The sequence below is a fragment of the Mus caroli genome, chromosome 4 (genome assembly GCF_900094665.2).
Source record: "Mus caroli chromosome 4, CAROLI_EIJ_v1.1, whole genome shotgun sequence".
Classification (NCBI taxonomy): Eukaryota; Metazoa; Chordata; class Mammalia; order Rodentia; family Muridae; genus Mus; species Mus caroli.
Genome location: NC_034573.1, coordinates 110,006,553 through 110,032,903, shown reverse-complemented (window position 1 = coordinate 110,032,903; position 26,351 = coordinate 110,006,553). Strand labels below are relative to the sequence as shown.

At 47.1% G+C, this 26,351-nt stretch overlaps 2 protein-coding genes across 2 annotated transcripts in view; one reads left to right on the top strand and one right to left on the bottom strand.

The window, feature by feature from the left end:
• Positions 1–13,600, top strand: part of Rimkla (ribosomal modification protein rimK like family member A) — a 28,080-nt gene extending 14,480 nt beyond the window's left edge. The window contains exons 2-5 of the mRNA XM_021161481.1: positions 1,066–1,296; positions 4,456–4,542; positions 8,265–8,468; positions 10,364–13,600. Of these exons, the coding sequence (XP_021017140.1) occupies positions 1,066–1,296; positions 4,456–4,542; positions 8,265–8,468; positions 10,364–10,821 (980 nt within the window). The 3' untranslated portion in view covers positions 10,822–13,600. The remainder of the gene's footprint in view (positions 1–1,065; positions 1,297–4,455; positions 4,543–8,264; positions 8,469–10,363) is intronic.
• An 11,199-nt stretch (positions 13,601–24,799) lies between these two features.
• Zmynd12 (zinc finger MYND-type containing 12) overlaps positions 24,800–26,351 on the bottom strand; it is a 32,750-nt gene continuing 31,198 nt past the window's right edge. Inside the window, exon 8 of the mRNA XM_021161358.2 lies at positions 24,800–25,124. Within this exon, the coding sequence (XP_021017017.1) occupies positions 25,008–25,124 (117 nt within the window). The 3' untranslated portion in view covers positions 24,800–25,007. The remainder of the gene's footprint in view (positions 25,125–26,351) is intronic.

The window sequence follows — 26,351 nt, the reverse complement described above, 5'->3', positions numbered from 1 at the left end:
ATATATATACACACACATACATACACACACACACACATGTGAAAAAAAAAGCATTCTGGAAAATTTAGATAAAGAGAGGGAAAAAAAAAGGCTGGTCATAGGTGCCCATGACAATAACCCTGTTATAGGGGTGCTAAGGCAAGAGTATAGTGTAGTGTAGTGTAGTGTAGTGTAGTGTAGTGTAGTGTAGTGTAGTGTTGCTGCGAGGCAAAGCCACATGGGCTACATAGTGAGGTCAGCTTGGGCTACGTAGCAAGACGAGAGAGAGAGAGAGAGAGAGAGAGAGAGAGAGAGAATTTGTAACCCTATTCTCAAAATGTGTATTTCTTTTCCTTTTCCCCAACCTGCATCTGTTTACATAGTTGAGTTCATAGTGAGTTGGTTAAGCCAAGCTGGGAGTTGAACCCAGACATTGCACATGTTAGGCAAACACTTTACATAGCAGATCTAGAGTCCTAGTTCTCCATCTAACACTGACATTTGCATATGCAAAATGTAACTGTATGTTCATAAAGATTGTTTAGCTGAGTGTGGTATAGCATAAGCCTGGAGTCTCAGCCCCAGAGGCAGAGGATCAAGAGTTTGATCTAGTCTGGGCAACATCATAAGATCCTATTTTAAACAAAATGAAACAAATGATAATAGGAAGTGGTCACACATAATGATCTAGCCAGTAGATTTTCATGAGGCTCAGTCATTGAAGAGTGTAGGGATTCCAAAAGCAGGCAGCACTGATGCCCTCCCGAGCCACTGGCCCTAGAGCAGTCCCCGCCTCAGGGGAAGCAGGGCCTGACTGCAGCTGTGCCATGGACTCTTCTAACTTGTGCCAATCTTGGTGCGTTGCAGTCTCTTCCCCTCTGTTCGTTACTTGTATCATAATCACGCTCTGCCCATTTGCCGGAGGACTGTGCTGTCTACCGCTTTCTTGCACCATATACCAGCACACACCACCATGCCCATGCGGCAGTTTTGAGGCTCTTTTCTGGCCAGATAAACTCTGGAAGCACTTCTTCCAGTTGATAAACCACTGCCGAGCACTGAGCTTACTCTAGCCCTTGCTTGCAGGCCTGCAGCTGAGCCAGAAACCCCTGACCACCTTCCCCGACGTGGTGGTTGTTCGAGTATCCACACCCTCTGTCCAATCGGATAGTGAGATCACCATCCTGAGGCACCTGGAGAAGCTGGGCTGCCGCTTGGTCAACCGTCCTCAAAGCATCTTAAACTGCATCAACAAGTTTTGGACATTCCAAGAGCTGGCTGGACATGGGGTCCCCATGCCAGACACCTTCTCCTATGGTGAGTCTCCTGAAAATAAACTTATAACTCCTTCCCAAAATACTGATGTCTCTCTTCTCTCTCTAAGAAACTTGCTGTGACTCTGGTTGCTTTTCCCCCGAGTCTGTTTACCTTTAGGGGATTGGCATATTAAATGCTGGCCAGTCCTTCTGTGTGGACTGCCTTGACCACTCTCTGTTTGTAGTCATTTGATAAATATGGACCAGCCACTGTAAGAGGATGTGTTACTCAGTGTTCTATTGCTGTGAGGAGACACCATGACCAAGGAAGCTCTTATAATAGAAAGCATTTAAGTAGGGGCTTGCTTACTGTTTCAGAGATTTAGTCCATAATCATCTTGGTGGGGACCATGGCAACAGGCATAGTCCTGGAGAAGTAGTTGAGAGCTGTATCTTGATCCACAGGCAAGGAAAGAGACTGGGCCTAGAATGGGCTTTTAAAGCCTCAAAGCTGGGGCTGGAGAGATGGTTCAGTGATTAAGAGCACTAACTGCTCTTCCAAAGATCATGAGTTCAAATCCCAGCAACCACATGATGACTCACAACCATCTGTAATAAGATCTGATGCCCTCTTCTGGTGTATCTGAACACAGCTACAGTGTACTTATTTATAATAATAAATAAACATTTAGAAGAAAAAAAAAACATCAAAGGCTACCATAGTGACACTTCCTCCAACAAGACCACTTCCTAATCCTTCAAATCCTGTCAAAGAATTTCTTCCACTCTCTGGGGGGCTAAACATCAAATATATGAACCTTTGGGGAGACATTCAAACCACCACAAAATTGTCCTAGAACAGTCCTGCCCCTAAGGCATTCCCAGGACAGCAAAAACGAAGGGCCGCAAAAATACAGGCAGTTTCTATGCAGTGTGGTCAATGTTCAGAGCCTTAGGTGGTACAGGAGTCCATAGGAGAGCTTCGAGTGCAATGATTAGCCATTGAGGACCACTTCCTTGAAGAGGTAGCATCATCTAAGCTAAAGATAGCCTGTGAAAAGAAGGGCCTTGGAATAGAGAGCGGAAAAAGAACCAGAGGTGAAGAGAACCTAACTAGCTGGTGGTATCGCCGGCAGTTACAGAAGGCTAAGGGTGCACAGAGAGTTGAAGACTGGAAAGATAAGAAGATGCAGGCAGCATGCTGCATGCCAACAAGATAGCTAACAGGAGGCTAAGAGGAGGCTTCTGATGCCTACTCAGAGTCACTCTGCAGATCATGTTGGCCACCACAGGGAGAGTGAATGACATGAGACAAAATAGAGGCAGGGTAGGTAGTGGTAGGCATCTTCAATGAGGGAGGAATGGTGAGCAGATTCAGGAATTGTGAATGCAACAGATAAAATAGAGCGGAGTAACTGACTGTGTATAGAAAGTGTGGGAAGGAATGGAGGTGACTAGGTTCTGTCCTGGGTCAGTAGATGCCAAGAGGAAGAAGTAAACTGGGTATGAGGGTGAGTGGCTGGCAGGGGACGATTTCAGTGGAGACTTGGTGTGTTTGCGACGTTTACAGTCTGTGTGAGGGAAAATGCTTGGGGAGCAGTGAGCAGTGAACCCAAAGCTTGCAAAAGGCTGGGGACGAGGATTCAGAAGCCCCTCTTGTGCCAAGTGACGTGAGAGACACAGCAGGTTACTCAGTGTGGACATGCAGGATGAAAGAACAGAGCTCTAAAGGGTCCAGTTAAAGGGTTTAGACTGCTTCTGCTAAAGTACTAAACAAGTTAAGATTAATTATAAGACTATAACTATCCAGACTCCAACCTTATCGGAGGCTTGAGAAGAAGTAAATATTACTTGGGTATGCAGGAAGTGTAGGCAGTCAGCTTCCAAAACTATAGAAATGACAGAGACAGCTGGCTGCCTGGACAGCCCCCTAAAAAAAGTTCTCTGTAAAGTTGGAGCATCCATCTTCAGCCTTCTGACCCAGAATGAAGGACTGCTTGCCCTATCTTGGCAAAGCTCAAAATGAGCTGTGTGTGGTGGTGCATGCTTGTAATCCTGGCACCTGGGAGGTGGAGGCAGGAGGATTATAAGTTTGAGGTCAGCCTGGGCTACAAAGTGAGATCATCTCATTAAAAAAAAACCAGAAGAATAAAACATAAACTAAAGTGGGGGGAGGGAATCTTTTACGGAATGGAAGAAGAAGAGCCTATAAAAGGACCTGGACAGATGCCCAGGAGAAGGCAGACACGAACCATACCTGTAATGTGCAAGGTGGGATAGAGGTGTCACAGAAGCCAGTGGGAAAGATGGCGTCATCAGAAGCCCACGTGTCTCCTCAGAACAAGAAGACTCCTTCCGCTCAGTGATGAGGAGAGGAGCCATCAGAGGAGGCTTACAGAAGTGAAGGCCGAAGGAGTGACTGAAATCTGTAACTTCTGAGCAGCTTGATGAGGGGGTTATAGAATTGAAGTCAAGGGAGGTGAGGACCCAGCAGCAGGACTCCACTTGCTTAGGATGGGAGCAGTTGAGCCTCTGAGGAAACTAGAACAGAGGAAGTAGAAAGGAGATCAGAAAAAGAATGCTTTGATAGTATGAGACCTCTGAGGAAGTGACAAGCAGGTTCCCACTTCCTTGTTGGCCATCAACAGGCTGCCAATCACAGGCCCTAGAGTCTGCATACTCTTCCTTGCTACCTGGCCCACTCCACAGCACAGCACCTTGCTCCTTCAAGGCCAACAGAAAATGCTCTCAAGTCTTGTTTCCTCTTAAAGGGTTCTCCTGTTTAGAGCAGGCCCATCAAGAATTAGTGCTCTCCTCACCTCTGATAGGCTCAAGGTTAACAGACTATTAATGTAATCCCAAGAGTGATAATCTATGCTCCCGTAAATTCAATGGCCTCTCTCCCACTCAAGAGAAGAGATCCCATAAAGGAGTTCACCAGGAGGGGTAGGTAGAAGTCTGGCAGACCATCCTGGAGTTCTGCTACCATGGCCATTGTGAAGGACCCAACTGTAGGGTGCCATGAGGATTACCACAGCAGGTGTGGATAGAGGCTTGATGCTGGTAGTCGCCTTCCTCTGGTCCCACCTTGCACATTACAGATGTGGTTCGTGTCTGCTGGGTTTGGATGGATTTCATCAGCACATTCTACACGGGCAAGTGCTGGGCCAGCCTCTGCCCCGTTGCCAACACTTTATTGATTCTTGCCTTTTCTTGGCAGGTGGGCACGAAGACTTCTCTAAAATGATCGATGAAGCTGAGCCCCTGGGCTACCCAGTGGTGGTGAAGAGCACACGGGGGCACCGGGGTCAGTGGCACTGCTGGGTTCGCTGGGAGTGGACATGGGGGGTCAGTGCGTGTAACTGCAGTTCTGAGGCACAGGGGTGCTCTACACACTCAGTGTTCCGGCTGCTCTGTCAATCCCCTCTGTCCTTCTGTCAGACGCCTACCTCTCCTCAACGACTGCAGCTGGCGTAGATTCTCAAGTCCATAGCCAGAGCATCTGCTCTTTCTTTTAAGTAGATTCTCGGAAACAGAGCTGCTCTCTCTTGCTGAACACCCTCCCAAGTCCCCTGCTAGTGGTACCTGATAGACTAAGCCCATGTTGCTCATGGAGCCATGATCTGTGCAGGCAGCCTTCTTCATTCCAGGCTGTCCTTAGTCACCAGAGAGACCATGTACATTCTGTCCCACAACCATCTGCTCTCTTGACTTCACTAGCTCTGTCTTTGCTCATCTGCTCAGGCCAGCTCCTGACCTCATTTCTTCTATCAGCACACCCCTGGGCTTCCTCCCCCCCCTTTTTTTTTCCTTCAGACAAAATCAGTCATTCTTCCCTTTTGTGTCTGTAGCATTTTGCTCTTCTAGTACAGGGCTACATTGCTCGACAGTTCTAGCTTTAAATGATGCCCAGGATGGGAACTAGGTCCTGAGCATCTGATATAAGGCAGCGGTTCTCAACCTTCCTATCCTACGACCCTTTGATACCGTTCTTCATGTTGTAGTGACCCCCAACCTTAAAGTTATTTTTGTTGCTACTTCATAACTGTAATTTTGCTATTATTATGAATCATAATGTAAGTATATATTTTCCACTGATCATAGACGACCCCTGTGAAAGGGTCATTTGACCTCCAAAGGGGTTTTGACCCACAGGTTGATAACCTCTGCTATAAGGCCTGCTACAGTGCTCAAGGCTGAGGAAGGGTGCGACAGAGGTCTCGGCAGGAGAGAATAGTCTCCCTCTCCTGTAATAGTGGTATGTAACGCAGGTGGAATAGCACACTTGGGATCAAGGCTTCTGGAGCAAAATGCAGCATCCTAAACAGATACATGCTGAGCCTCGCTGTGCTGTAGGGTCTGATGTAGACATTCAGAGAACAGTCAGTGCTCTCAAGCTCATATGTTAGATAGTGCAGACGGTCACATTGCAGGGTTTGTGAACAGATAACATCCACAAGCTCCTCTGAGATTGAAGAACAGAGGAGCTCACTCAGCCATGTGGGTTTGGGAATGAAATGTGATCCTCGGCAAGACCATCTGCTGCTCTAACCTCTCCATCTCCTCATTTCTGTTTTTAAATATGGGCTATTCTATTCCATTAACACACCACACTCATAAAATTCTATCTTTCCCACTCCCCTCTGTCTTTTTGTCTGTCTGTCTGTCTGCCTGCCTGCCTCTCTCTCTCTCTCTCTCTCTCTCTCTCTCTCTCTCTCTCTCTCACACACACACACACACACACACACACACGTTTAGATACTCCGTAGTGAACATTAACTGCACGCCTCCTGTCACCTGCCACTTGGACATCTTCAAATAACTTGCTTCCTGTCCCCAAATTTCACTGGGTGTCTGGGATTCCGTCATTTCAGGAATAGTTGAACATTACATCTTGTTTTATTTTTATGGTACTGAAGACTGAAGCCAGGGCTTTTAGTGTGCTTGGTAAACATTGTACTGCATTCCAGCTCTGAATACTGGCTATGCTTTGGAGAGTTGCGCACACACACACACACACACACACACACACACACACACACACATCGAGCCCGTGGAAAGGCATTAGCATTCTCCTCTGTCACACTCCACCTAACAGCTTGTAGGCTAATCAGAAAGCTCAAGTTTTTCAACTTGCCTGGCAGCCAGCAGACCAGCAAGGTGCACAGGATCTCTGCCTGTTATGTGGGTGCTGGCATTCAAACTCAGGCTCTCAGGACTACACAAGTGCTCTTATTCACTGAGCCATCTTTCTGCCCCCCAACCCCAATTTTTATTTTATTTTATTTTTTTAAGATTCTAGAGCTGTTCTACTCCCCTTGTGGTGGATAGGAAACCTAGGGAAAATACTTCCTTTCCATTTTTGCCTAAGAGAGGGCTCAGTTGTGCATGCCCATGTCGGGTTTGCAGGGCAAGCCTGTTGGGATGCCGCTCCGACTTGTTCACTGAGATGCAGCTAGAGAGCAGGGGCTGGAGGACAGCAGGAGCACGGGTGACTCCAGGAGCAAACTTGAGAGTCACAGAGGAATGCTCTCCCAGAGGGCCACAGGACAGGAGCCATTCTCTGTGGAATCAAGTGAGGATGGCCAAATAGCAAATTTCATTCACTTAGAAGGAAGAAACAGGGAACTGGGAAGATGGCTCTGTTGGCAACATGCCTACTGAGTAAGCGTACAGATCTTGGCTTGACTCCCCAGCACCCACATAGGAAGCTAAGTGTGGTGGTGCATGCCTGGAACCTTCATTCTGAAGAAGAGAGGCAAGGGGGAATAATTGATTTTGCCTAATTGGTGATCTCCCGGTCCCAGTGAGAAAAGCTGTGTCAACAAAATAATGTGGAGGAGCTGAGGAGAGGGTGGAGGTGGCTCAGTGGATACATCACTTCTGGTTCAGACAGGAGTACCTAAGTTGGAGACCTCAGCAGCCTTGTCAAACATGGAGCATGGCTTACATGCACCTAATAAACCCAGCATTGGGGTTGGAGTGGGTAGAGACAGGTGGATGCTGGGAGCAGGCTGACTGGCCAGCTAGCAAGAACAGCTAGCTTCAAAGACCCTGTGTCCAGGCAGTGACAAAGAGATAAATAGAAGAAGTCACCTGGCATCTTGCTCTGGCCTCCACACCTGTATGCATGGGTGCACACATGTTTACATGCATGCACTATGCATACATATTGTATGTGTGTGAGAGTGTGTGTGTACATACCTACACACACCTGACATTGATCTCTGTCCTCCATGTCCCCTACTTTCACATATATGTAAATATATGTACATACCACACACAAAAATGGAAGTTCGGAGGGAGTGTGTCAGGTCCCTTCCTATGAGCCCAGAGGCCTGTCTTGTGACAGCAGAAGGGACCCTGTGGGCCTCTTACTGTGTTGTGGCTGTCCTCTGTAACTCTCTGCACTCACACTTGAAATTCCTCTAAACTATGTCCATTTAATTGTGTTCTGTAAACAAAGATGAGTGTCTGCCATATATACTAAGCCCATTGTGGAGTTCAGAGCATTTAGACACAGAGAGAGGGAGAGACAGACAGACAGACAGACAGAACTGTAGCACCTTGTAGTGGTTGGAAGGAAACACTTACTGACCAGTTTAGAGTCTCAGAATCTGGCTTTGGCTTCTCATCTGAGTTTCTGGGATACATTATAGTTTCATTTTGAAAAAGGAAATAAAAAGCAGGCAGAGGACACACGCTGACCTCAGCACTCTGGGAAGGAGGATCAGGGTTTTCATTTTAGGGCAGTGTGGGTTACCGAATGAGACCCTATTAAAAAAAAAAAGCAATCAAACAAAAATCAGATGTGGAGAGAGACAGGGGTTAAAATCTGATGACATTAAGTTCAGTGCTCTTTGCTAAGACAAAGGAATCTCATCAAAAAATAGGAGGGGCCAATACATGGAAAGTTCCAGAAAGCTGGTACCTGTTTGGGGCAGGGAGACAGGCTGGGGAGGTAGGATGGTTAGACAAGTGTACAGCCTGTCCAGCGGCCTCTCTTGCTCTCCGTCTTTCTTCTTGAAGGGAAAGCTGTTTTTCTGGCCAGAGACAAGCATCACCTCTCTGACATCTGCCACCTAGTCCGCCATGATGTGCCCTACCTGTTTCAGAAGTATGTGAAGGAGTCACACGGGAAGGACATCCGGGTGGTGGTGGTGGGCGGCCAGGTGATTGGCTCCATGCTGCGCTGCTCCACAGATGGCCGCATGCAAAGCAACTGCTTTCTAGGTAAGACGGGGAAGGCTTGGGGGTGTGGGGGTGGGGCAGAGGACCTCACAGAAAATGAGAAGAGAACCTTTCCCATGGCCATTAGCAGTCCAGAGAGGGACGGGAAGTCAGGGGCTGGGCCAAAAGATACGGTCCAGGTGTCAAGACATTGAAGTATAAAACCTTGTTGTGTAGATGTTAGGACTCACCAGTCAGGGGTTGACAAGAGAGTGACCAGCGTTTGGGCAAAGGTCCATCTGAATAAAACATGGATGGCATAAGGAAGCAGGTGAGGAGTTAGACTTGAACCTGTATCATCCCCACAGTTCGTTTACCAAAACCTTACAAGTGGGCCTAACCTGTAGCCCAAATGCCCCCAGAGACCTGTGAATACAGCCAGCGCAAGAGCACAAACTTACTTACAACATCAAAAAATTTTATCTTGCAATTTTTAGGGGGTGTTGTGAGACTCAACTGCATAGTTCTCAAACGTGCACTTTGTAGATTGGCAGTGTTATGTTGCAGTGTCGTATTTGCTCTCACATTTTAACTGAAGATTTCCTTTTTCTTTCATGCACGAAACTGCCAGAAAGCTGCAGTTTGTATTTTTGGCTGAATGTAGAGAATCCCGTCCATCCCTTTAGCTCACTCGGAAAGCTTTATTTCTGTCATGGGGAATGGAGACATCCTATAGGGATATAGATCCTTGTCCCTATCACAGAAGATGCTAGTCAGACTTGGTGAATGAATTTATGTTGGTAATTTGGAAAAAGAAAAAGAAAAGCCCTACAGTTATTTCCTGACTCAGCAGCTGCATGCTCCAAGTTCATTGACTATAAAGAGGCTCATTTTCTGATTGGGTCCTGTTTCACTAAGAGTCCCCAGGTAACACCACACCATCTGCAGTGGAGCCAGGAGGACAGAGATTATGAGCAGTGGCTCTCAACCTTCCTAATGCTGCTGCCCTTTAAATACAGTTCCTCACGGTGTGGTGACCTCCAACCATAAAGTTATTATGTTGCTACTTCATAACTGTAGTTTTGCTACTGTCATTGAGTGGAAATGTAAATATCTGATAAGCAGGATGTCTGATATGGGAACCCTGTGAAAGGGTTTTTCCACTCACAAAGAGGTTGTGACCAACCCATTGTGAACCACTGGATTGTGAGGCAGTTCTTGCCCTGGGCTAGCACACGGCCCATGCCTGTGCAGATGACAGTTGTGAGATACTCTGGCCATGCAAACAAATTCTGGGTTGTCTGACATTGTTCTGAGTACTCAGTGATTGTCTTCATCTACACAGTAGCCATGAGCAGAGCCACAGTATGGAACCTCGAATCTGTGGGTGTGCATGGTGCCTGGAGACCCGAGGTTGACGGTATATTATTAGTATCTTCCATTTTCTGCTACTCGGGCCTGCACCCAGAGCCTTGTACATGCTGGATAGTTGCCGTGACCCTGATCATTAAGTCTCAAGTATGTAGTTCCTACCTACTATATAGTAAGTAGATTATCAGTTTTCATTTTTCTAACAGCCATTTATTGAATACATACTGTGTATCAGGTACTGTGATTTCCCAATATCTATTTTTATTTTTAAATAGTTTAAGTATGAATGTATGCCATAGGTGTGTGGGTGCCTATCGTGACCAAAAGAGGACATTGGATCCATTGTAGTTACAGACAGTTGTGAGTACCTGCTGGGAACTAAAGTAGGGTCCCCTGGCAGCTCAATCGGGGCTCTTAACCACTGAGCCATCTCTCCTGCCCCAACTTTCTAAAAACCTTCAGTAGCACTGTAAATAACGGTACTTGTCTCGCTCCTCCTTTGTCACCTGTCCCATCTTTCTTGAAGGTCATTAGCCTCATCAGTGAGTGGCAATTTTTACCTTCAGGTTGCTGTACTTTCTTTCCAGGTGGTGTGGGTGTCAAGTGTCCACTGACTGAGCAAGGCAAGCAGCTGGCTATCCAGGTGTCCAACATCCTGGGCATGGATTTCTGTGGCATCGACCTTCTTATCATGGATGACGGCTCCTTCACGGTGTGTGAGGCCAACGCCAATGTCGGCTTCCTGGCCTTCGACCAGGCATGCAACTTAGATGTGGGGGCAATCATTGCAGACTATGCTATGTCCCTGCTGCCAAACAGGCAGACTGGGAAGATGGCCATCCTCCCGGGACTGGCAAGTCCCAGGGAGAAGAACGAGGCAAATGGTTGCGTTTCAGCTCAGGGAGTTGCAGAGAGTGTCTATGCCATCACCAATGGGTCTACCTCTAGTGAGAGTGAGCCTGAACTGGGAGAGGCCCGGGATTCCTCAGTAAAAACAATGGGGGCCCCGCCTGCGCATGTTGCCCGAGCCTGGTTACAGCATTAACGGGATTGTGTCACGATTCCAGTGAATTCCTGCTTTCTTGGCAGCATTTAAACCAAATGCTACTGCTTCCCTGAGTAGTGTTCAGTGAATTAGATCTGGACTAACGTGATTTCATTTGCACAGAAACTAGAAAACCCCATCCGGGCACTCAGCATCCTTTCTAATAACAGTTTGAACAAACCGCCTAGCTTTGTGGGTTTTGTAAGACTCATAAAAAGCACTCATGGAGAATAACTTCCCGAATGATCGATTTGAGACCAACATCTATTGCGAGCATGTGGATGGAAGGGTGGGGCTTTAAGGCACTGAGTCCATGTTGCTGTGCCTGGTCCTTAGCAGCAGCGAACATGAACTTGGCTCCTGGAAACACCGTTCTCTCATGCAGGAGATGGAGGCAGAGGCATGTGCAGGCAGGCGAGATGCTCCTCTCTGCTTCCCCCGGTCACCGTCTTACCACATTCCTCCGACATTCAGCTTCTCACTGAAGCACTCTGTAGAAGGTGAGGTGGAACATCCTTTGACCTCGCCAGTTGGCATGTGTCCTGCTTCGTAACAGGGGGTTTCTACAGATGGCTTTGTCTCTCGGAATTCACACCCTTGCTTTACCTAATGTCAGCTCTAGCAGCTTCACGCACCTTTGCTGCCTTTGGCCTCAGCTGGAAATGCATCTGATGAGCTATGGCCACACTCTTTGTTTCTTGTGCACTAGAACGCAACACCATAGACTTTCCTTCTCAATGGACTCTGCCCACTTGTCATCTGGAAGCCAGTGGGATTTTACCACAGAAAGATACTGGGCGATGACTGTTCTTCCCTCTGCTTCTTCTGGACATGCTCCTGTTATCCAGACTCCAGGAACCTGGCCTTACCCATTTTTCCAAATCGGAGAGACTCGGGTATTTGTGGAGGGGTGAGTGGGCTATTGTAGACATGATAGCACGTGCTTTCCTTTATACCTCTTTAAGCAGTAGATGAGATCTTTCCCCTGGAAGAAATGGTAGAGGCGGAGTTTTGTTTCTGCATATAGAAGGTCTAACTCAAAACAAGCAATGGCCAAATCCACCCCGAGTTACCTCATTATATTCACTAGGAAGACCTTCCTCTTCAGCTATTTTATGGCAGGTGCCAAGAACACTGAGGCTTCCTCTTTGGGATTACTTCAATAGCCATCAATTCCGAGAGGCCTCATAACTTTATCAGCGGGCCTTGTTTAGTTTCTTACCACCACCCCCTACACACACACACACACACAAAACTACTGCTACCTACCAAGGCAGTACCAAGTTCCACCACCCATTGTATTTACCAGACGCAATGCTCTTTGGCTATTAATAATTATAGACCTATCATAAAGGACAAAGATTTGCCCATCCTGAAGAAGCATCTAAGTTCAAAATTTCCAAGGAAGATTCTAGAAATGTGAGTTGGGTTAGCTACACTGGAGTAAACATACGCTTTCCTTAAGGTATCTACTTTGAAGGCACCACTACCCAATAGGCACATAATTCCTGCACTCTACTGTTAAGTATAAAATGTATATAAAGCAAAATGATAATTTTTTTCACAACACACATTTAGATAGAAATTGGCCTTTAAAATTAGTTAAAACAAGATTTCACCAACTGACAGTCATACACCTGAAAATGTTGGTCCCATGTGACAGCAGTCATACCTCACTGCTATAGTTCCTATGCAGTCTCACCCCTGGGTGCATGCCACTAAACTGTAATCTGAGTGTGTGTCTATACCATTGAAAAATGACAGTTCACCCTTATAGACTAAGACTGGTATCTTCTCCTTAGCACTCAGGGGTGACTTTAAAAGAAGGCTAGTTATATTCTGTTCCTGCTGGAAGAGGTCAGATGGGAGCCAGGCATTGGCCCCTGAGAAGCTGATAGATATCAGAACACTGAGAGATGCCCAGTGTTTAGCCCAAGCCTCTTCTCATTGATCGAAGTCCATCTAGGCCCTACCTGAGCAGAGCAGCTCGGAGTGTTTCCAGATTCCTTTGCCAAAGGAGGCCCATTTCCCAGCTGGCAGAGATGTCTGCCAACGGTGTTATTGCCCAGAGCTACCTGCCTAGAGGCAGAGAAAGCTGACTCTCACCTGGATCCTAGCCCCACTCTGGGATTTCCATACCACAGCTGGCCATGGTCGCTTCCTTGAGTCTCAGCTCTGTGGCCCCGCCATACTTGCCACGGCTGCCTACACTTGTTGGAAAGAACAAAGGGATGCAGAGCAGGAGTCTGGCCCTGGCTCTCCCAACACAGCTGGGCACCTGAGCTCTGTGTCTCCATCTTCCCATTCTGTAGACAGGGAAAATGGCCTATTTCATTTACCTCATGGTGCACTCTGAGGCTGAAGTGAGTTACAAAGCACAGCTGTCTGTCTGGGAAGAGGTAACAGACGCCTCCCAGTGTGGTGTGTTTCTCATTGCTCCTGAGAGAGTTAAGAAAGGAAGAGGCTATGTATTCTTGGCCTTAGCAAGCTCAACGGTAGTAGGGGCCCCAAGATACAGAGCGCACTTAGAGGCCTTCCTTCTAGACAGAGGTACTTCACAACATGAAAGGAGTAAGACATCCAAAGAACCTTCTAGAGGTTCCCTGCATAACCTGAAATCCTTGACTCATGTATGCCAACACCAAGTCTTCCTCTGTAATATAGATTCACAGTGTGTGTGTGTGGTCTTTCCGCTGTCTGGTAGCAACATCTTGAAACTGGTCAAAACTTGAATGTCAATAGCTGAGTCACTCAGAATATACATGATTCTGCACTTGGGGAAACCGTCTTCCTGCGTCTTCTCTGATTAGTTGTGTGCGGGGCGGATGGGGGGTAGATTGGAGAGAGACATAGCATAAGTGGATCGTGAGCATCGCTCTTGTGGGTTCAGCATCCCTCCTGACCAGTCCTGTGTCAAACAGGCCAGGGAGGGGAGGAGAGAGATAGGGGAAAAGGCCTGGAATCGTTTTGTGGCAGAGATGAAATCAGGATCACTTGAAACTCTAGAGGAAAGGAGACAAGATGGCTTAAGTCATGGCAAGGACACCCTGCAAATATAGGAAAAATGGAAGAAGCTAATTTGGGGGATAAAGGAGGGTTTAGGACCAACCAAGTCACCGAATACCGTCTACATTAAAGTGGGGAGTGACTCTCATCAAACACAGCTGGACATTGCCCCCTGTGCTCACAGGCATGGCCTCTGCTTGGTGGTAGCCTGGGCAGATGTTTTAAGGACACAAGCAGCAGCTATTTGTCACCACCCTCAAAGTTCATGTTTAGATCCTGACAGAAAACCTGGTGGTGTGGCTGGAGAGGTAGGTAGTTAAGAGCAGTGGCTGTTCTTCCAAAAGACACAGGATCCATTTCTCAGCACCCACATGGTATTTTACAACTATCTATAACTCTAGTTCCAGGAGATCCGACACCCTCTTCAGCAGGCACCAGGCATGCATGTGGTGCACATATATACATGCAGACAAAACATCCATACACATAGAAATAAAATGCACAAAACAGTTATTGAAAAAAGGAAAAAGCAAAACTCCTGGCATTGCCATTGGCTTAGGAATTCCAGGTTCATATAGATCACTGATGCCTTAGTTACTTTTATATTGTGATAAAACATCATGACCAACGCAACTTAGAGGAGGAGGAGTTTATTTGGGGCTTCTGGTTCCTGAGGGACCGTCACAGCAGGGAAGCCTGGCAGCGAGCAGATGAAAAGTCACATCTGGAACTGCAGACAGGAAGCAGAACATACTCAAAATGAAACCTCAAGGCCCACCCCAAGTGCCACACTTCCTCCGGCAAGGCGATCCCTCCAAAGCCCCCCCTACACAGCCACCTTCCTGATCTAGCCCAATGTCAGTGGGCAGCTGCCCCAGGAGAACCAGATGGGTTTGGAAACTGGGCTTCTATTCTGAGCCCCGGAATTTCTGTGGTTTCTAAAGGCCTTGTGTTTTGGCAGCACCTGCTACCTCTCTTTAAGACGGTGTTGTTTTGTCCCCGCACTGTGTCCATTAAAGCTCTGTTCCTTCCTACATTTCTTAGCTTGGCAACATTTAAAGGGGTATATGTGCGAGTGTGTGTGTGTGTGTGTGTGTGTGTAAGTGATGTGGGAGGGGCCATCAGAGGCTGCAGCAGTGCAGGTTTGGCAACACGCAGAATGTTCTCCCAGACCACCAGGACTCTCCATCCCCCCTTCTTTCATGTACCACTTGTCCTCATTCCCTGGAACAAGTCAGATCTTTTCACGCTCCCATACATAGCCATCCTTTCTCTGACCTTGACTCCTGTCACCATTTCACCTTAAATTGTGGTGGCTTTCAAAGGGATTTTCTTCAACATAATCATCTCCCTCCCCACAGGGCACCTGAACGCCACCTCTGAAGGTGGCACACTTTATTCTCACTGTACTGACTTGGTTGGTAGCATAGCAACCATTTGTACTTCTAGCTCTTGGGTGCACTTACGGATGGTGACACAGACTAAAGTGAATGGTACCAATGTGAGTCAGATCTGGTTCAATCCAGATAACTTGTGTGACTCAAGGCACAACTACCACACCTTATCGAATCTTTTGTCAGCTAGAAGTAGGAGCAATAAACACCATCTTAAAGGGAAACACTTTACCACAGGCCTGGCTTTTATAAGCAGTGCCTTCCCAGGATCATGGCTGAGTGCCAAGGGATAAAAGCTGGCACACAGCAGCTCTACAGCTGGGGGAGAAAGGGGGGCAAAGGGGGAACGGCTGCAAGAGCAGACTGTTGTTCGGCTTAATGTCTCTGGAAGGTTCCATCCATCCTTGAGATTCTGCAGGACATCAGTGCAAGCCATGGGGGATGTATATGGCTTAGGAAAATCATGGAAGAAAAGCTGCCTGGGACACTGGGAGGCTGGGAGCTGCCGGGAAGCCTGACCTTGCATGATTTAGCACCTGGTTTTCTTGGCTCTTCTGTCCTATGACTTGCTGGCTTTGCATCACATGGACAGGAGGAGGTGCCAGGGAGTTGCATTAAACCTGTCAAACAGAGGGAGAGAGGAGTGTGGGAGGAGGAGGGGCCAAGCAGAGAACGCTGATAGTACAGTAATGCCATCTGGACTTGGCGGGGGAAGACAGCCTGAGGTCAAATGGAACCAACAGAGCAGACTAAACCACTGCTGACTCCCAGAATCTCCTATGTAGAAGAAGATCTGGTTTATTGTAAAGGGAGGATGAGGGACCCTGAATGACCGGAGAACTGGTAAGGTTTTTGTGAAGGCAAGACTAGCCAGGTGCCTCCTGTGTTTAGCCTTACCCGGAAGTTCCCAGAGGGCAGAAATATGGGAGAGCTGGCCAGTCCTGGCCCACAAGAACGGGTACTTCTTACTCAAGAGTCTTGCGAGGTGGTTATTAAGCACAGTCACCAGATATGATCAAATTGGGTAAGTCTGTGACTAAAATATGTTTCATATAGAGGCTGAGTTTGTTGTGGTTCTGTTGGTAATTAAAATGCCCACATAGCATACATGAAGTCCTGAGTTCAATCCCCAGCAGTGGGGAAAACCAGACAACCCGCACCTGTAATCCCAGCACCCAGAAAGTAGAGATAACTGGACTAAGCATCCCAGGTCACCCTGGGCTACATTCAATGGCAGGCTACATGAAAACCCTGGCTTGAGTTTAATAAGTAAACACTCAAAAAAAAAAATTTTTTTTTTTTTTGTTTTTGGTTTTTTTCGAGACAGGGTTTCTCTGTGTAGCCCTGGCTGTTCTGGAACTCACTCTGTAGACTCAGAAATCCACCTGCCTCTGCCTCCTGAGTGCTGGGATTAAAGGCATGCACCACCACGCCCGGCAAAACACTCAAAACTTAAACTTAATCCCAGGACCCAGAGGCAAAGGCAAGCAGATCTCAGTGAGTTCAAGGCTAGCCTGGTCTATATAGCAAGTTCCAGACCAGGCAGGAATGCACAGGGACACCCTATCTCAAAAAAAAAAAAAAAAAAAAAAAAAAAAAAAAAACCAATGAGAAAGAAGAGGAGGAGGAGAGCAGAAGAAGAGGAGGAGGAGGAAGAGGAGGAAGAACCTCAAAATCTCACAGTTCCTTCCCTGTTCTTTTGCCTTCTTGGGTTATTTGTATTTGTGAGATGGAACTATGACCTAATAGGATGCCAGTCCGTATCCCTTCCCTGCCTCACGGTGCAGTGATGTCACACTGGGTAGCTTGGAATCCACTGCGGTAGAAGTTTCTGTACCACAATGATGGGCAAACAGCACAGATGAAGTTTGTATCCTTCATGGGTCAGCACAGCAGTGCCAATGGGTGACCGGAGAAGGAAAACACGTACAAGCTCTGGAAAGCCTCAGCTCTGGGGAGGTAGGGTGTGTGAAGGCTTTCCTGGAAGCCAGTGACCTGGAGAAGCTTGCGTGATTCGTGTGAAGTCAGGCAGACTACTTGCCAACACTGCTTTCTGCTAATTCTGCCTAGCTTCATTTTTTTTACATGGAGAAAAAAAAATCTGTTTCCTTTGCCTGGGAAGTTTGGGAGTGATTATGAGACTCAGTCTCCCCTATGGGAAACACCTAGGCTAAGCTCCCTTGGGGAGAGTCCACTGTGGGCTTCCCCCACACAACTGGTAAACAGAGTGTGCTGTAAAGAAATAACAGACGTTAACTGGAAAGCCAAAGAGCTCATTTGCAAGCCGGTTTTATAGCGACAACAAAGTTAACTCCCCCCAAAGGGAAGAAATCAGTTTAAAATGACTTGCTCTTCTTTGCTTTCTTATTAAGATTATTACTGCGGACCGGAATGCTTCACTCGCCTTTGTGCGCTGTGGCTTTTGGACATCCGTTTAAGTAAGAGTCACATGCTGAATCTCCATTTTATTATTTTCATATCATAAAATGAGGGGGATGCTTCAGAGAGACGCCATCCTATTCACTGGCACACCAGCTGCATTCTGAAAAAACCATAATTTTCCTTTCAAACCCAGAGTGTTGTCTGAATTGTAACAGCTCCCTGTTGTCAAGTTGATGGGGGAAAACACTGTTGCAGATGGTGAGAGCTTGTCTGGGCCACTTGCCACGCTCTCCTGCACTGACTCGCCAATTACAATTCAAACCACGTGGGAGACTTAAAAGCTGTTTTAAATGGCAGCCTGGTGCAGACAGGAGTCTTCAGGGATTGAGAGGCTCTGCATCCACCCGAAGAGCTCTGACTGGCCAGTGGGACCATCACGGCTGCTCTTGCCTAACCTTTCAAGAGGCTTCTTGGATAAAGAGCTGTGATAGGACTGTCCAGGGTGACAGGCCTCAAGTCCCTGGACTAAGGCTATTCCCAGCAGCAGCAGGCAGATCAGGAATTCAAGCCAAGGTGAGAGTCAAGGTGAGCGTCAGCCGCTGAAGCCAAAGACACCTTCACCCCAAGCGCTGTCAGCGACCTTTCTTTCCTTTTCATACTTATTTTTTTAAGAAAAATTATATTTTCCTTTATGTATATGTATATAATGTGAGCGAATGAATGCCATGTGGGTGAATGACTGTCATGTGAGTGTAGTGTTCACAGAAGCCACAAGAGGGCGTCAGATCCCCTGGAGTTACAAGTAGTTGTGATGACAGCTTTGGAATGTGGTTTTTGGTACGACTGTACTGAGTTGAACAGTGTAGCTCTGTTTTGGCTACACCCCTGGGGAGGAGGTGGAGGTAGCCCTTGCTGTGGTTCTCCACTAAGCCTGCCCCAATCCCAATGTCAGCCCCCTTACTCTCTGCCCATGGAAGTGTAGAGGCCATTGGACCAACCAGCCCCAGGCTTTGCTGGATCTCTTCCCTTGGGAGTTTGCCAGTGTCAGTGTTGTGAAGGGGACGAGATGGTGGCACCCGTAGTCTAGAGGTTTCTACTGACTTCAGGCATACCTACCATGATCTGCTTCAGAGTCTCCAGCTCTGGGATGTCACCACAAATCGTGTGTGCAGTCCCTCAGCAGTCACGCTGCCCTGCAGCACAAATCTGTGGGGACTCGCTGACCTCCCTGGAGGTGTTTGTTAAGACTGAACCCAATGGGATTCCCCACAACTTCTCTTGCTTCCCTACAGAGATGTCACCTGGCTTGCTAAGTTCCTTTACACTACAGTTGATTCTTACAGGGACAGAGGTTGTGTCTACTGCCCAGAGTTCCTTTCACCAAGTCTTACCAGTTAGGTTTCTAGTCTGACATCTTCTCTGGAAGTTCTCTGTTTGAACAAGGGTCTTCCTTTGAGGCTCTTGTTGTCTGGGGGTCACTAGCACAGACTATAGAATAAAGTAGCTAGGACAAGTGGACTCTTAAGTGACAAAGACCAAAGAATGTGACTTTCTCAAATTACAGTTTACAAGATGGGCCTAGGGTCTCAGAAGAGGGGCTGCAGGAGAGGTCTGCCGTACACTTAAGGAGTGGTTCTCACATGTCTGCCCCTGTAGGGTCTGGAATGAGCTATGTTCATCCACTCTGACATGCTACACTATCCCTCTTTCTATTCCTATGTTCTTCTCACTGTTTCCAAGCTCCAGTTACTAAGAGAGAATCTCTCCTTCAAGGATGGGAGTGCTGGAGAGATGACTCCATCAGTAAGAACACCCACCACTCTTGCAAGGAGCTTGGGTTTGGTTCTCAGCAGTCACTTGGTGGTTCACAGCCATGAGTATCTCCAGCGCCAGGGGATCCACTTCTGGCCTCCACAGGCACTGTACATGGTACCTAGACATACACTCAGGCAAATACTCATGCACATAAATTAGAAATAAAGTTCTCAAAAACTGTTTCCATATGCTGTTGTCTCATGTGGCAACATTACCAATATGCCTTGACACCATTAATTCTCAGTCCGTATTCTGATTAGCCCAGGCATCCAGAACTCCACAGAGTTCCGGCATAGACCAGTGGGATTGTCATGGCAAGAGGCATTAGGAGAGAGTAGTAATTGCTGCCTGGCCTGGCCACCTTGTCTGTGGCTCTGGCAGAAATGGGTAGAGTGGTGCCCGATGGAAAGACCTTTGGGCTGGGTATAGTCGCCCTAAGCTGAAAGATGTTGAGACTGCCTCTCCTTTGATTCCTGGTGCCCTGTGGTGTTCTGGGTCCTCCAAGCTTCCTGCTCCTATTCCCACCTATCTGACTCACGGATACCCACTGCTTCTCCATTGGTTGCTGCTGTCACTGCAGACTCTTCCTAACTCGGAGAATAGGCTTTTCCCACACCTTGTGCTCTTCAACCAAGCATAGGATAGTTTAGCTCAGTGACACAGATCTTTAGTCTAACTTGTATATTTCTTTCTTTGACTAGCTTGGCTGAAATCCTCAAAGCAAGAGGACATTTGAGAAGCAATACCCTCTCGATCCCAAAGTCTATGACCAAAGAAATACAACAGCCAGGTGTTTCTTGTTATCAAAGACTTGGCTAGGATAATATGTGACTATAGTCCTCATTGTATAGTATCAGACTTATGTCAATTGCCTGATGAGACCAAGGCAATGCACTTGTTTGTTTTTCCTTATATAAAATATATATTGGGAGCTAAAATGGCACCATACCTGCAACTTTCAAGGTTCAGAAAACAATAGAGATGTATAGAGAAAACGATAAAGCCCATGCTGTAGAATGAACACAGGGAGTGGGGAGGTTGGAGCTGGATGGAAGCAAGGCATCATGGGAGTTCTGAGGCCACATGTCGGCCTCCGGGGCTCCTTTGCCTCTGCTCCATCATGCATTCAGTTTCCTCACTCAGGGTTTCTTCTCTTCCTTCTCTACACATCATCCCTCCATGATCTCTGTTTTCAAGGTGTGCATGACCATGCACATGACAATCTCAAATTTCTCTCTCGAACTCTGGTTCCTTTTCTGAATATCCAGTTATTCACCTCTCAGCTCCTCTCTGTCTCATAAGCATCTCCAAGTCACAGTATCCCAACAGTATCAGGTTTCCCCCTGCTCTCTGGGGCTTTTCTCCTGGGTGCACAATGCCAGCAACTTGCTCAAACCAGAAAAAAAAAAAAAATCCCAGGGGTCATTGTTGGCTTATCTGCCCCTGCTGCCCCCTTACATACAACTGTGTTTCTTGTAGTGAGATTTAGTTTTCAAACTATGAGCTCTTTTGTTACCTCTCCCTTTTCCCAACCCTATTTATTAAGATCTTTGGGGAAATCTAAAACCTTGACAAAAATTTGCCAGCAAGTAACAATGTTGGTACTGTTTAATCGTGGCTCAGTTAATAACCTTGTTTTTATGATTTTAAAAGTTATGACTGGCTGCTTATTTATATATTAGCTATTTTGAAACTTTTAAAATTACATTTATTTACCCATCCATTGTGTGTACGTGTGCATGCGTGTGCACACGCCGTGGTGCATACACCAAGGAGCTGTGGGTGTAAAGGAATCAGTTCCATCCTTTGACAGTGTGGCTCCTGGGGACAGGACTCGGGTGGCCAGGTTTGGAGGCAAGTGCCTTTACCGCCATCCACCAGTCACCACTCCCACCTCATCAGCCTCTGAAACTGTTTGAATATGAACAAACATGAAGTACAATCTCCACCCCATTGCCATTGATCTGATAGATTGGCATAGACACTGTATCAAGTGAAACGGAGGCAAATTCTGTCACTCAAATCATGCTGCTGCATCACTTTTGAAACACTTCTTGGCCAAATGTTTGTTTCACGTGAGCTCCTGGGCCTGCAAGATGTCGTTCCTCACAGTCCTTGTGAACATGGAGTCGCCTCATCTGCACCTGGAGCTGCGGCGGGGCATGGTGAGACTTAGGAGGTGGTGGAGCCATTTGGGGAGACTTGTGGTCATCCGAGGCCCTTTGGAACAGCACGGTCCAGGATGTACAATTAAAGTGTTACTATTGTAAGAATGCAGGTCACCTCCTCAGAATGGCCTTTGCTAAACATAGGTTCCCAGACATGATGTAATTTGTAACCTTAAGTGTGTGCTTACAACAGAGAAAGAATGCCCCGCCCCACCCCAGGCTGCCTTTGGGCTTTCAAGGGTAATACCTCAGCCCTGCCCTTGAAAACATGAATTTTCACTGTGAAGATTTTAATGCAACGGAATGACATGTTGGCCTGTTGGGAAGCTTAGCCACGCAATGAAGTCCCTGTATCATCTTTTTAACCTGGTAGTCTTTGGGGTCAAGTAAACCTCCTTTGGCAAAGCTCTTGGGAATTGGGATTGTTTTAGGTATCAGCATATCACATATGAAGATAAAGCGCATCTGCACTGAGGACCCCAAAGAGAACGGCAAACAAAAACACTCTCAGAGATCCAGGCGGTGATGGCGCACACCTTTAATCCCAGCACTTGGGAGGCAGAGGCAGGCGGATTTCTGAGTTCGAGGCCAGCCTGATCTACAAAGTGAGTTCCAGGACAGCCAGGGCTATACAGAGAAACCCTGTCTCGAAAAAGCAAAGAAAAAAAAAACAAACAAACAAACACTTTCAGATTAATAAAGGAAACCTATGAATTTTCCCTCAGAGACCTCATTATAGGAAATACTAAATGATTCATCAGCAATGTGAGCCTAGGCAGAAAGCAGGAAAATTAAGAATATGAGGATTTTATAAAATAATAATAAGGCTGTAGGTTTAAGATTAATTAAATTAAATATCAGTATACAAGTTGTGAGGTAGTAAGTGTGGCACAGAGATTGTAAAGACTTTGTATGTTGCAGGAGAAATGATTATGTTTAAGGGTTTGTTTTGTTTTGTTTTTTTTAAAGATTTATTTATTTCATGTATGTGAGTACACTATCATTGTCTTCAGACACACCAGAAGAGGGCATCGGATCCTCATCACAGATGGTTGTGAGTCACCATGTGGTTGCTGGGAATTGAACTCAGGACCTCTGGAAAAGCAGCTAGTGCTCTTAACCACTGAACCATCTCTCCAGCCCTTGTTTTGTTGTTGTTGGTTTTTTTTTTTAAAGATTTATTTTGGGGCCCAGTGTGCTGGCACATGCCTTTAACCCCAGTACTCACAAAAGAGATCTTTGTGAATCTGAGGCCAGCCTAGTCTTCATAGAGAGTTCCATGACAGTCAGGGCTACATAGTGAGACCTTATCTCATAAAAATAGAAAAACAATTCATTGTATTTTATTTATTCTGCATGCATGTTTATGTGAGTGTACGCCACATGCATGCCCTGCAAGGTGGTTTAAATAGGAATGACCCTATAGACTATCTGTTAGAATGCTTGGCCTATGGGAAGTGGCACTATTAGGGGGAATGGCCTTATGGAAGAAGTGTGTCACTGGGGGCAGGAGGCAGGCTTTGAGGTCTTAAATGTTCAAGCTATGCCCAGTGTGGTACACAGTTTCCTTCTTCTGCCTGTGGATCAAGATGTAGAACTCTCAGCTCCTTCCCCAGCACCATGTCTGCCTGAATGCTGCCATGCTTCCCTCCGTGATGATAATGGGCTAAACCTCCGTAAACTGTAAGCCAGCCCCAATGAAATGTTTTCCTTTATAAAAACTGCTGTGGTCATGGTGTCTCTTCACAGCAATGGAACCCCTAACTAAGACACCCTGACTGCCGAATCCAGAAGAGGGTGTTGAATGCCCCGTGGCTGGAGTTCCAGGCAGTTGTGAGAAGCCCTATGTAAGTGCTGAGAACTGAACCCAGCTCCTCGGAAGAGCAGCAAGATGGACCACCGTCCCATCTCAACAGACCAGATTTTATTTTTTAATTTTTTTTTTTTGAGACAGAAGGTCATATAGTCCAGGTTGGCCTCAAACTTTCTATGTGGCTAAGGATGGCCTTGAACTTCTGATCCTCCTGAGTGCTGGATGGCAGGTGTGTACTGTCATGCCCAGTGTATGTGGTGCTGAGGATCGATCCCAGGGTTTTCGAGGGCCAGGAGAGCAGTCTGCCATGTGCTCCACCCCAGCCCGAGGCGAGGCTTTGACAGGACTCAGGTGAGTACCCAGGCTTCTGAGGGTAGTCACTAAACCACAGAAACAACAAACTGACAGAACGGAGCAAAGCATAATGACACCTCCTTAATGCAATGAGGAAAAACATCGTCAATCCAAAAGCAAGAGAAAAATAGGATTTATCAGACAAGAAGAACCATAAAGTAAAATCATACATTTAAACCTAGTAGACTTTTGTTTGTTTTGAGGCAGGGTCTCTCTATATAGCCCAGGCTGTTCTAGAACTCCCTTCAGATCAGGCTGGCCTTGAACTCACTGAGATCCACCTGCCTCTACCTCCAAGGTGTTGGGATTAAAGGAGAGTACCACTATGCCAGGCAACTGTAGACTCTAACGATGGAGGTGATCCAGGATGGGCCATTCATCCAAAGTCCTCAAGAGGTGTATTGTGCATGTGTGCATGCGTGCATGTGTGCATGTGTGCATGTGTGCATGCGTGCATGAGCATCAGGAAGCTATTACTAGAGACCTGCGCTTTAAAGTTAGGCATGTGTGGGTGTGGAGACCCAGTCTATGCTCTGCATTACCAGGGCTTTCTGGGCAGAGGTGGGGGTGGGGTAGGGCAGTGGGAGGGCAGTTCCCCTCTAGATTGTGTCGCGTCAGATGGTGGCTTGGCCGGTGTTTCCTGGGACTCCCTTACACCTAGGCTTTGTCCTTCCTTTTCTCTTTCATGTCTTTTTTATTTCTCTGTTCCACTTTCACTAAGTAGACATTTTCCTAGTATATTGTTTTAATCCATTTGTTAATTCTTAACTATTTTAAATTACTTTCTCAATAACTGCTCTAGGGGTTATAATGGATTTTTTCCCCCATCATCTGCCTCAATTAATGCTAACTTAATTCCGAGACAGAGGAACTGCTCCAATATAATCTAGCTCTCATCCTCTCACTTGGAGAAAGACTAGGAAGAACACTGCTGGGGGGTGGGGGTGGGGCTTGGGAGAACACGATGAACTGTTTGTAGTTTAATTACAAACACCGATATAGCAATGTAACGAGCCATACAGAAGCTTGGAAAGCCAAGGGCAAGGTCATGATAAACAACAGTTTTATTGAACACTGTGCCCAAAGCTCTATACATCACAAGCTAATAGGATCACAGTCCCTCAGGAGGTCCCCGGGGAGGGGCGGGGGCAGGCCAGAGGCCCTGTGAGCATCATCAGGCCACAGCCACCTCCCCACACACACTCCCCCCACCCCCACCCCCACCCCTGGCAGCACCAGCGAGGCAGGTGCTCTCTAGGGCTGCTTCTCCTCGGCTGAGATGATGCTCAGCAACTCTTGAATAAACCTTTGTTCCTCCTCACTGACATATGTCTCAGCTAGGCTGAGGGCTTTCATGGCATATTCCTTGGCCTGAAACAGAATTGAAGGGCTAAGTGGAAGCGGCCTCAGGAAAGAATAACAATGAGAAACTGATTTTGTGTTTAGATCAGAAACTGGGGAGTTTCACCTGAGCGTCCCCCTTTTCAGGGGGCCCTGGGACACCCACTACCACCTCTGCCCTTCAATGCCTCTTTCCTGCTTTCTCTGGTTCTCCGGCATACATTAATGCTTAAGATTCTGTCACAAGCAGCTGAGTGTGGGGGTGCACACATGTAATCTCAGCTCTCAGGTGCCGGCCCTGCTTTGCCTCTGTCCTTGGAGTATCCAGGCACCAAAGCGGGTCTGGCCAGAATGAAAGGAACAAGGCTTGTCGGGGTGGGTGACTTCATGAGACCTTGGTACAACTGAGTGAGGGCCTGGGAGAGGAGGCCTTCTCCCTGAGGAGTCTCAGTGTTACAGCTCTTCTCTAGGTGAAGAGAGGAGTGAAACAGCTCTTCTAGATAGCACTCTGTGAAACAGCGCCTCTTGACTTGTGGATAACAAGGGCTATATAACCCTTGGGAGTAGGTAGGGTTTCCAGGGAGGTTGTATACACTGTTGGCTGGGGCTGCGGTGCTGGGCATGCTTTATTTGCATGAAGAGCCAGTCCAGGTAATTTGGCCATCAAGGCTGATGGAGGTGGTAGAAGTGGGAGGTCAGTAGGGCTACAGACCCCCAGGGGCATGCAGGCCTAGAACAGCTAGGGAGTGACCCTTACTCTTGCTGGTCTCTAGATGACATTGGACATATCTGGACCTCACTCTTGCTTCAGGCCCATGTTGTGCCCACTCTGCTACCTGCCCCCACCCTCCTAACCTCCCCCTCCCACTCTCCCACAACCATGCTCCTTTGACCCAAACTCAGTAGGATCATTAAATTCAAGGTCATCCTCAACTATATAGTAAGTTTGAGGCCAGCCTAGGCTATAGGAGAGCCTGTCTCAAACAACCCCCCCAGTACCATCGTGTTCCTCTTATTTACTGTGCACATCGTCTTTCCTGCTCTGTGTAAGTTTCACAAGGACACAGGTTTTTGTGTATGTCGGTCCCTGGCAGATAGCAGCCAGCTGACAAATAGAAAGGGCCGAGAGGATAGAAACCAGAGACTGCCCTGAGATAGATATCCCAAGAAGTCCCTGTCCAAGTCAAAACTCTGGGCCCCAGGGGTCTCCGGGATATTTTACTTCTAGCACCAGTGAGCCCTCTGGCTCCTGACTCT